General features: G+C 41.2%; 1 protein-coding gene across 4 annotated transcripts in view; it reads right to left on the reverse strand.

The window, feature by feature from the left end:
* fcho1 (FCH and mu domain containing endocytic adaptor 1) overlaps window positions 1-12,312 on the reverse strand; it is a 78,044-nt gene that overhangs the window by 50,718 nt on the left and 15,014 nt on the right. For all 4 annotated transcript variants that reach the window (XM_087830612.1, XM_087830615.1, XM_087830613.1 and 1 more), the window contains exon 2: window positions 6,555-6,605. In XM_087830612.1, coding sequence (XP_087686738.1) covers window positions 6,555-6,581 — 27 coding nt within the window. In that variant the 5' untranslated portion in view covers window positions 6,582-6,605. The remainder of the gene's footprint in view (window positions 1-6,554; window positions 6,606-12,312) is intronic.

Raw genomic sequence — 12,312 nt, forward strand, 5'->3', positions numbered from 1 at the left:
TGGTGATATTTTGTTTGCTAATAATGTATCCATACAGGGACAGCAGAAATCGATACTTTGTTACAAAAAGGTTTTTGTGCTCTGACTTCAGAGCATGTTGATCCTTTTTCTGAGCAAGAATCCTGACATTCCTTCACTGTCCAAATGTGTTGAACTTGTTTTTGGCAGCAATAAACATGACAGTTTACTTATTTTAATTTAAGACATGTTTTATTTTAATTAAGTTTAAAACTTTTTTATTTAATGTAAAATTATATTTTGTTTTAATTTACTTTCAAATTCTTCAGTTGCTGAAGGGGCTGCATAGTTTTCATAAACTGCATAGTTCAGAATAGCTATAATTGTACCAGATGGTTGATTCAGTTAAGTTGGACTAGACTGTAATACAAACCGTTCAGTTTGTCAACAATAAAACTGAAATGAGAGAAAGACTGAGTGTGAGACTTTGATATTAGAGAAAATGAATATTGATAAAGTTTACCTTTATGTACAGAATCTGAATATCGCAAAATATTTTTAAAAATTGCAATAATATCGTATCGTGCGTTAAGTATTGTGATAATATCGTATCGTGAGTTGTATGGTGATTCCCACCTCTAGTAACCACTGGGTTTTTTAACAGGACAACGCTACAGTACACAAGGGACTTCTTCCAGGAGAATAACATCACTCTTTTGGACCATCCTGCATCCCTGATCTAAATCCAACAGAGAACCTTTGGGGAAGTTACAAAAATGGACGACAGTTCCAGACAGTAGATCGCTTCGTGGAGAAATGCTCCCTCTCACCTCATGGAAACACTTGCATCAAGGATGAAGTGATCAACAATAACGGTGGAGCGACTGAGTTCATGTTTGGTTTACGTTTTTGTTTTTAGGTGTGGTCCTGAACTGTTGATCAGCTGTAAAACAGCCTGTATCAGTTTAAGCGTTGTCGTCAACAAATCGCATGCTCACAGAAATGTTTTGTCTCCCGTTTCTTCTTGTTGAAGCTCCACTTGGAACCTTGTTAACATCCAACCGTGCAAAATACGATTTTTCGCCATTTTTCAAGTGCTCTTAAACTTTTTATCGGGACTGTAAAATGATGCTAAATGGTGCAACTTTGTAGGTGATGGCATCAAATTAAATGTAATATTTAGTTTATAAACTGAGAACAGACTAGATTGAGTTTGTGCTGCGTCAGGACTGTGAGGCGCAGACGCAAAAAATATATGTAACCTTCAAGGTCACTGTGATTTGAAACCTGTCGATTTATCCTTAAGATATCAAACTCAAACTTGCCTGTTGGGGTGACGACAATAGCCCATATTTTACATCATCATTTTAAAAAAAACTGTAAAGCTTACTCAGTTAATCCATATTAGAAAATATACTTTGTTAAATATTAAATTATTTGAATTACATCAAAAGAAAAGAACAACAACAAACCATATGAAATTCTTAATTGGGAAGATTTAATGGCGACGTATTCTGCCCAAATTTAAGCTCCATATTTTGCTTTATCTTTGGACTCCAGTAAAGTAGCTCTGCATGATTCGCAGTTCCAAGTAATCCTTATTTATCGTCCTTATTCTGGGCCTTTGTGGAGCCGCTCAGTTCATCCACTGAAATAAACTATTTTAGCTTCTCTGCCTTCGAGGCAAAGGGAGAACCAAGAGAATAAAAACTGTCTCAATCCTTTGACGCACTCGCAAAGTGATGACATCTGAGAGCCAGCAAACGAAATCAAAGCATACTGACGAAATATTTTATATTCTATATACCTCGATGATTATTTCTAAGTGCGATTACGTTTCCTGGAACGATCGAGCGTGACGAATCCTTACAGAGAAACAAATTCTGTTCCCAAGACTTAGCAGCGCCTTAATTTGCTAAGGATGCACTTAATTACAGCCGGTATGCTTCCTCCTGCGGACCATAAGCGCAGCTTTCATTCAGTTAATGGGAAAGGACAGAGTGCTATGAGGAGGCTTTGTGAGGGGCTGTGAATGTTCTTGAGCCAAACAAGCCGAGGCTCTGTGTGTAGCTCGTCCTCGAGTGGCTGTGCTTCCTAATTAACTAGAGAGTGGTTTGTATTTCAAAGCCATTTGGCTCTGAAAGCAGGCTGAATGGGAAATATGTATAGACACACGAGTACGTCGCCTCATTTGTTCTTTAGATTTTGCTTTTCTACTTGCCTGCCTGTAAATCTGCAGTTATTTGTTCAGCACAAAGACAATCGACAGCTCATATTCACCAGTAAAGAAAACACGAAAGCAAAACAACACTACAGCTATGAGCAGTGTTGCCAACTCCTCAGTAAGGAAAATCGCTATTGGCTGTCCTAAAAGTCGCTAGAAGTCGCTAAATGACGTCATCGCCTAATTTGTATAATCGGTCATGCTAATGTAGTTGTAACCTACCTTGTAGGAGAGTAAAATAACATCGTGGAAGAGACATAAAGTCTCTCTAAATGCATGTAGGATGTATTTAGAACTACAAATTAATTTTCTTTTGGCAATTATTGTTTTTTTTAATGTCACAATTCCAACCCTGCTCCTTTAGCCGGGCTTGGACCGGCAAAAGTGCCCGAAATAAGGCACCACAAAACAACATAACAATAAAAGAAGAATTGACTGCGTTACGGTCAGGGCGGGAGCAGCATTGCATTTGCAGTTTGGACGCATAGGTGTGAACATCTCCTGCCCTGATAGCAGCTGGGGGAGGACTATCCTCCGCCCGTGAGCGCTTTGGCACGGGCGAGGTGCCCACGGCAGCACCCGCTGCTTGTTGAGAGCGATACGCGTTTTCACAGCAAAAAGTCGTCATAAATAAGTCTCCAACAACACCAGAAAAAGTCGCCAGATTTGTCGCTAGTCGCTTTTTAGAAAAAAAAGTCGCTAAAGAGGTCTGAAAACTCACTAAATATAGCGACAAAGTCGCTAAGTTGGCAACACTGGCTATGAGAGACAGAGATGAGCAGGAGAGGTAATAACAGCTTGTTACGTGCCAAGAGGTGTGGCTTTGCTTTTGTCTTCTATTTATCTTTCAGGTGTCAAGCCTCCACCTATTGGCCAGTTCGAAGTTGATTGGCATGTGTCTATTGGCTGGTCTGGGCCCAGTCAGCCAATCACACGCCGAGGATCACTACAAATGAGCAGCTCCCTGGCCAGCTGGTGGCTACTGGCTTCTGCTATGACAAACATTTGCGAACAGGCTTCTTTGTATCATGTGTGGTGGGAGGCTGGACAGGTAAGCTGGGGTACCCGATACACTGACTGCAGGCATTAAACTGTTACACACACTAGGTTATGCTGTTGATGCCACTTCTGTATGTTTTCACTGACCTTTTGTCGAGCAGCTAGGTAGGCCTTTTGTTTTACATTTTTGTTTCAGTTAGGCCCTGGGAGCTCTCGACCTCTTTTTGCTTTATTACTTTCTTTGATTTGGCTCAACCGCCCAGTCCTCCTCCCCCACCTTTTTTCTTATAGATTCCAATAAATCCTGATTCTTAACTGTCCTGTTGTCCTCCTTCATTGATTGTGGTTGTCCGGTGTTGCTGTCTCCTTCCTGCCTTTGCCACCACCATGGTGGGGGGGACGTAACACAGCTGCTTACAGTGGGCTCAAGTTCAACACAATCATCATGGGGTAAAGTTTCTATAAGAACTTGAATTATTCCAATGACGAGGTTCTCAGGAGCAGGGTTTTAATAGTTTTGCAATTTTCATTGTTTTTATTTTTATTTAGTTTTGACTTCAGATTTTCAATTTTATATCGTTTTAATTAGTTTTTACCAATTGTTTGCTAGTTTAGTTTTTATTTTTTTGAAAATCCTTAGTTTCAGTTTAGTTTTGATTAGTTTCAGTTATAGTTTTAGTTGTGTTTGCAATAATTAAGTGTAACAAAATCCCAGTTTCATCATATCAGTCATTCTGCTCATCCTTGGGTATGTTGCTATTCCAGCTACCATACTGCACCCTGGACAGGTCGCCTGTCTGTCGCAGGGCTAACACGCAGAGACAGACAACTCACATTCCCACCTATGGGTTCTTTAAATAAATAAATAAAGGCAGATGAACAACCATTGATACCAGGCAACTATAAAATGTATATCTTGGCCCCAATGAGACTATTAACTCTCGCAGCACCGGGTGTTCGTAATTTTGGTTCAAGTGAATTGATAAACTTTTTGAAGGTAATTGACTCACACAGTTGTGTAGATATCCCCGTCCTGTTGTCTCGGGATGCATCACGCTGCCTTGCCTGGGGTTAGCTTCTGTTTTCTGGGGATGAGGGTTGAGTGTGCTCCCTTACCTTCTCAAGGTAAGCTAGGTTAGCCTTCTTGTGTGAGCTTTTCAAGTGCACTTTAAGGTTTGTGGGATTTTTTTCCCTTTAGAAATGTCCCTCATAATTTGTCTCTTTCCACTACAAGACACTTGCTTTATCCAAAACACAGTCATATTCAAAGTAATCCCAAATTGGACTCTGGCTCCCGACTTTTCCTGACATGATTCTGCGCGTGGACGGAGCAGCGACACAGACGACTCGACTAACGTGCTGCCACCTGCTGGCATAATGAGACACAGCAAGAATAAAATCTGTAAACTAAACTTCATTTTCACCCTTGACTATTGTATGACACGCACACATCAATGAAAACTAAACACATTTTTGCTATAAATTCAGTTAATTTTAGTTCGTTTTGTGAACACTCCTTATAGTTTTAGTTATTTTTCCTTTTTTTGTTTTTATTTTTATTTCCGTTAACGAAAATGTTTTTTCAGTTCTAGTTTTCGTTATTTCGTTAGTTTCCTTAGATAATAACCTTGCTCAGGAGGCCCTCGGTAATAAGACTGCATGCAAAAATAAAATACTGTTTAATACCAATATACAGTTTCCAAATATGGGTGGTGTGACGGCCACCTGGTTAAATAACCTGGCACAGACCATCAGCATAAACCAGCTTCCTCTGAACATAAAACAGACAACTTATTACTAAGTCAGTGATGGGAAATGAGGCATGATGGGAAAAGAGGGGTGTGGCTACAGTTAACTATACTACTGGACTTTTGCATTTAAGTGCGTCCCCCGTCTGTGCAGGTTCTCTGGTGCTATCAATTAATGGCTTTAGATGAGTCATTTTTCTTTCCTGGCACTAAACCGCACGTCGGCTCAATGAACTGAACTCCGAGAGTCTCTGTTATAAACTGTGTCTTCTGCACCTGAATTGAAAGTCTGGAAATATTAGTTCAATGTGCAAAACTTTTCTGTCTGTTAGGCCAAAAACTAGGGCACACCTGAAATAGATGTGCTAGGTAGGCTGGGACAGAATAAAGAGGAGGACAAAGAGAAGGAAAAAGCTGTCAGCTGACACAGAGGCATGTGGGAGAGTTTCACTCCTGTGCTTTGTACATTGGTGTAAGATTACTAATGAGGCCGTTATTCAAGGAGAAATTAAGCCAATTAATGCCATAATTAGTCATACTAGTTTTTTAATACTTGCAAAATCGAGTGTAATCTGATCCGAGCTTATAAATCCTTTCGCTGTCAGGCTTTTAATTACCCTGTTGTTTTCCTCTTACATGTCATATTAGAGGATGATTCATGACATGAAATATAGTTAGTGGTGGTGAACACACAAGGCGAGACGCTGTAAACACCTGGCGCCAACTCGGGGAATCTGTGAAATGAAGCGTTTCAGTTTTTGTGTTCGCAAACAGACACAAGACCTAGATTTTGGAGGACTGCACGGGGGCACGTCTGTGGGCGACTTTTGCCGCTTGTTATCTGAAGAGAGACGTGTCCACAGACGCATTTGCGGGACGGTAAATTAGGCTTAAGCTCTTCGTCTGCACGTTAATTTGTCTGCAAAGACAGATACGGGTAAAATGTGACGACTGAAGGGAAATAACATAACTCGACTTTTCCTTTTGCAGCATTTTTTTTGCATATAAAAACATTCAAGTTCCCACCAAAGATTTTGGATTTTGATTTTCCACCAACAGATAAATCGCCAGGACTGGGATAAACATATTTATAGCTACTTTTTTTTAAAGTGGGTTTGAAAAGCTTTTATTTTATTTTATTTTATAAACCAGCCAAAAATAAAAGGAAATGCAGAATAGATGAAAAGAAGTGACAGGGAGAGTCATTCAACTTGCCATCTCTGACATTCACCAGAAAAATGTGTTTTTTAAATTAAATATCAACAACCCATCAACAACATCTGCCACATAACACAGAGTTATTCTAAATAAATAAGGTCTTAACATAATAACGAGTAACTGCGAGTTAAAAGCCATTCATCACCATCATCTCTGCCTAGAAGCAGAATTTAAATGAGATTGCTTGAAAGCTGAGATCTAAATAAAAAACTGGTATCTATTGGTAACAAGCACTTCCTGTTTGTACCTGATGCACAGAGAGGCACAACTGTCTGTGGAGAATATGAATGAGAAGCTGGGTAAGTCATAGCTGTGATCCAGCTACAACAGGTGACCAAGTTCAGTTAGAGATCTTTGCACGTTCCCTTCAGCGTTACTCCATTTAAAGATGTTTTCAAGACACTCACCCAGAAGTTGTTCTGAAATAACGCCATCTTCACTCAGAACGTCACAGCAATCTGTAAGAAAGAGGTAGAGCCGTATTAGAGAAAAGTGTGACGTCTAGATTCTCTCCCCCCCTTTTCTCCACATGCTGGAGAAGAAAATGACCCAGAGGACGCTTTGTAACTCTATAACATGTGTAAATGTCAAAACTTCTCCTCTGCCCTGTGACAAACTATCAAAGTGTCAGCGAAACACATGTAAACGATTTCAACAAAGTCCAGCTTTGTAGAAACTCTTGAGACACTTTGAGCGTAGGAAGGGAACTCCTGAGGGAGAGCAGAGCTTCACAAATGACTTCAAAGGATAAATTCAGAGAATGAAGGGAGGAGGGGTGACACGGGAGAGATGGGGGAGGAAAGAACAGGGGAGGAGAGAGAGAGCGATCGATGGAGTGAGCGAGGCAGAAGAGACCAAGGTAGCCTCCACGGAAAAAAGAAAAAAAAGAAGTGCATGTGCTGCACTTCATCGCATCACAGCTACTGCTGCATTTAGGTTTGAACATGCATGCAGCAAACAGCTTCTCTGCTCAACATTGCAACAGTTTATTACAATTTATTACTGACACACGAGCCCTGTGAAACATGCCAACGCACGTCTGTGCGAGCAGTCCAACAGGAAAATCAAAGATCGCACGACATCAGAACAACATGTGACCCCGTCGCCTCAGAGCTTAAATACGACTCGTCGTGCGTCCACCGTTTTCACGAGAGGTTTCTTTTTAATTCGCCGGTGGCAGGAGGAAGTGCACTGCAGCAGCAGAGCAACGTGCACCTTTTAAGCCCCTGCATACACAATTATATGAAAGAAACACAAACACTTTAATGAAACGTGTACACAAAGCATCTCATCCTGCCCTTTGCAGGAGAATCCATAATGGGGCAAGTGTTTCCCCAGGGCTCACGCAGGGTTCCTGTTATCGGTTATTCTGCTGACTGTGTGTGTGTGTGTGTGTGTGTGTGTGTGTGTGTGTGTGTGTGTGTGTGTGTGTGTGTGTGTGTGTGTGTGTGTGTGTGTGTGTGTGTGTGTAACAGCCCTCTCCTTCTATTGGCACAGATTCAGCTCAGTCCCGGTGACCTGGCATAAGACAACAGCCACACATACACAAACCAACACAGCAAGCCCTAGAGTGCGCACACACACACACACCTCAGTAATTAGCTCAGCAGCAGGACTGGAGGCCTGCAGACAGCTCTGTGTCGGGCAGAGGAGGAGAGCCCACAGGAGGGACGGAAATACTGTGGAGCAGCAGCTACACGACGAATATCAATGGTTGGTGTATTGATTGATTTCCAGCGAAGCTACACTTTGCCAATATTTTCATATCTGCTGTACAGTGTGGAAAACAAACCAAACAAACTCCTGAAGATGATTAATGACTGAATACTGCAGCGCTGCCACCGTAAGATTCATCATCTTTGGCCTTTAATATGGGCGGAGTCAGCGGTGGAGGTCATACACCAGCACATCAATCAATTTATTTAATAAAAACCCAACAACTTCTTGTCAGGACCTCAAATGATTATCATTGGCCAACCTCGATATTTAAAAAACGCTATCCTATCATTGTCAGAATAGTTTACAGGTTTTAACCCACTACTAATAAATCCTGCCTGAGCAGATTTCCATGGCAGCCGTGCAGCAGGACAAAGATCTGACCAGAGCACCAGATGGTTTTTAGGCAAGCAGAAAGGAGGGCAAAGGGAGCACACCAGATAAAAACAGACGCGTCACAAGGACACCGAAACCTGCTCGTAGATCTGAGTTAATTACATATACTTTTAGCTCTAATCCTCACAGTCCTGACGCAGCACAAAGCAGAGGCACAAAGACACCGAGGTGTGCACCATACCCATGGTGCTGGCATGTATAGAAGTAGCTGACATCCAGCGTTTTCCTCCTGGTTCCAACTAAACGTTGAGCTGAAATCAGCTCTGGGGCAAACAGAGCCCTGAGAAGAAGTGGGACACTCTGTGACCCTGATTCCTCAAACTCCAGATCATTTTTTATTCAGGAAATAAATGTGGGCGCAGTTTTTGGTCCTGCCATGTGTGACATCTACTGACTGCTCACACAAGCAGCGAACATGCTGAAACGTGTTATGCACCGATTAAACGCTTGACATTTGGAAACATGAGTTGCTGTAATGTCACAGTGTGGGTGTGAGACTCACGCCTCACGCTTTCTTATGACATATCGATAAAGTTTCATTGATCACATCTACTGAATACGTCGTGTTGAGCAGGGTGCAGCACCAGACCCACCCATGTGATTAGGGCTGCCACAAACGATTATTTTGATAGTCGACTAGTCACCGATTATCTTTGCGATTAGTTGACTAATCAGATCATCATCCATTGGACATAAAACGTACAGCTTATTGCATCAGCAGCATCTGCTCTTATATAACTATCATTAGCTTACAGCTTGAAGTGTTTAAGGTATGTGCTAACTAAAAATAAAGACAAGATGATAGTTTATTAAATTTTAATGAAATTTGCAGATTGTTTCGGTGAAATTTAATAAACTCCTTGCTATCTAAAATATAACAGGACACCGGAGTAAATTCTCCAGCATCTCACACTTCTGATAATCAGCTGTCTGCTTGATGTTTATTCAGCTGTGTAAAAACTATAACTTTAATCTCAGCCAAACCGATTTACTCAGGAACAAATAAAATACTGAAAAAAGCCAAACAATAACATTTTGAAGTTATCTAAGTGACTTATATATATTTAACCTGAGTAGCGAAAGACGGCGGTGGGTTTGAAAACGATTAGCCGGGAGTCCGGTGTACTCACGGCTCTAGTTAGCCTAGCCCCCGGCTAGCTATCGAGCTAGTGGGTAACAGACGTCTCCGAAAACGTCGGAGCACTTTTGAAAATATGTGGTGTCTTGATAAACTGAGCAGATATTTGAGGTTTACACAGCTACATTCTCGCCTGAAAAGATGTTAAACGTTTATTTTGTGACCCAGAAAGAATAATAAGAGTAATATTAAAACTAACTAGCTGCCGCCATTGTTGGAAACTGAGCTGGGCTGCGCTATGAATTCTGGGACACAGCTTCTTCTTCTTCTTCCGGGTTTAACGGCAGCTGGCATCCTTGTACATGCAGTGCTGCCATCTTCTGTTTCAGTCCGTTATTACACTCTTAAATCCTGCTACTTATTCCTGCGTCTTTTGGGATCTTCAAAGCTTCAAACGACGCGTCGACTATTAAATCAGTCGTCGACGATTTTGGTAGTCGACTATCATCGTGACTAGTCGACTAATCGTGGCAGCCCTACTTGTGATTGAAAGTTGCCGACTTGTACAAACACTTGCCAGTTAATCTCCAGACTGTAGTGAAGCTTGGAGAAAGTAAGAAACAACCAGAAACAGAGACCGTTTGCCTTCACAGTAAAAGCTGTCCACACATTTCAAACTTTTATTGTGAAGGTGAGCAGACACCGTTTCTGGTTGGCGTCGCACTTTTCGCAGTTTCAATGCAGAATAGCGAGTAGTTTACGAGTGTCTGCGGACACGTCAGCATCTTCCGTGCAAAATACAGGCAATTTCAGGAGTCTGCTGGCAACCACAGCAATCGCAAGGTTTCCAGTGCAGCACCGTATACAAATCATTTCACACTAGTCACTGCGAGCAACCTCCAGCAACCACTTGTCAACTATTCACAGGTTGCAAAAAATTCACTGACCAGTCTTGTGTCCACTGTGGGCGGGGCCTAAACTTTAGCTTTACCTGACCAGTGACTTATATTACTGGATACTAGTAGGACTGTAGAGTAACCCTCCTTAATAATGGTTCTAAACCTAAAAATCATATGTAAATATATAAGAGTCATCGCACGTTTATAAAATTTCATTAATCAAAAGCATGCTGGGTAATGCTAGGCAGTCAGGTAGCACAACAGTCTGTCAACAGCTGAGCAAACTGTGGAGACAGATCGACAGGAGACCAGAGACGGATCAAAGAAACTTGTGACAAAGACAGGAGCTGTGTCTGCTGTCTGCAAGTTTCCCAGCTTTACAAAATCAGACTCTGGTATCTCGTCCACAAACGCCGAGGGGAACGAGGCGAGGAAAATCCAACGGATGTTTTTCCTGGCAACAGAGTCACGTGTCCACGTGAAGTTCTGCTCTGCTGTGGAAACATTAACACCAATGGGCCAAATGTTTTCTGTTTAAAACAAGAGCAACAAAAGAAGCAACCTGTTAAGGACCAACTTTATAGTCATATGTCTCACAATCATGTGGTTTTATTTTATTTTATTTTTAATGTTGGTATTAAAGTGCGTTATATTCCACACAGTCCTTATAGATTTATAAAAGCTCAATTATGCAGAAATCATGTTAATTCTAACCTCCTTCGACTTTATGAAGCAACAATCTTAAAAAATACTGTGATACAAATTTTCTCATAGTGTGAAACACTAAAGTTGGGCCACAGTTTCCAAGTTTTTTTTCCCTCAACGAACCAAACTTTGTAGAATATGAATGTTTGGTGACTGATGCCGAGGTGATATTAGGTTAAATATTAGACCGCTGGATCTGCAATAATCAAACCAAACTAACAGCAATATCACAATCTGCTGCATCCAATATTTTCTATTTATTTGTGTTAGTTTTATTATCTTGGAGGATTGCACCAAAATATGTGGCAAAATTCAAAAATAGGCAACGGTGCTCATGTTCCTTCAATCTCGTCCTGCTCTTTGGTAAAAAGTCGTCCTGTTAATCAACACAATGAAGGTAGTTTAACCTCCTGAGACCTGAACTCTTCCACAGCAGCAGTTTTAATTTCTCTTTGATATTTGGGCTGATTGGGGCCCAAATCAGACGGCTAGCTATCGAGCTAGTGGGTAACAGACGTCTCCGAAAACGTCGGAGCGCTTTTGAAAATATGTGGTGTCTTGATAAACTGAGCAGATATTTGAGGTTTACACAGCTACATTCTCACCTGAAAATATGTTAAACGTTTATTTTGTGACCCAGAAAGAATAATAAGAGTAATATTAAAACTAACTAGCTGCCGCCATTGTTGGAAACTGAGCTGGGCTGCGCTATGAATTCTGGGACACACCTTCTTCTTCTTCGGGGTTTAACGGCAGCTGGCATCCTTGTACATGCAGTGCTGCCATCTTCTGTTTCAGTCCGTTATTACACTCTTAAATCCTACTACTTATTCCTGCGTCTTTTGTGATCTTCAAAGCTTCAAACGACGCGTCGACTATTAAATCAGTCGTCGACGATTTTAATAGTCGACGTAATCGTGACTAGTCGACTAATCGTGGCAGCCCTACTTGTAGAGCAAAATTGAGTATTTTGGTCTAAATGACCCAAAAAGTGGACGCCAGATCCCAGGAGGTTAACATAGCATGTTTGGCTTTTGAATATTTTAATGCATTTTTAATGCAGTGAAACGTGTCTGAACTAAGAGGCACATGTAGTAGAGCATCCCGAGCCGTCCTGAACTCGTACTTTTTCGAATATTTATCAAGTATAATAATATATAAATTAACAAATATTTACTCTGAAAATTGGACGGATTATCTACCAATTAAAAACGCACTGAAACCGTTTACATGCCTTTTTCTGAGAAACATGCAATGAAATTATTTTTAGAAATGTTTTCATCGGCATCAGGTAATTCTGTTTTCTACACACCCGATCAACCCTTATTTTTGGCGTTGGCACTGCAGGCCGAAGACGAGCAGATGCAGAAC

The sequence above is a fragment of the Neolamprologus brichardi genome, chromosome 17 (assembly GCF_056152115.1).
Source record: "Neolamprologus brichardi isolate AB-2024 chromosome 17, ASM5615211v1, whole genome shotgun sequence".
Classification (NCBI taxonomy): Eukaryota; Metazoa; Chordata; class Actinopteri; order Cichliformes; family Cichlidae; genus Neolamprologus; species Neolamprologus brichardi.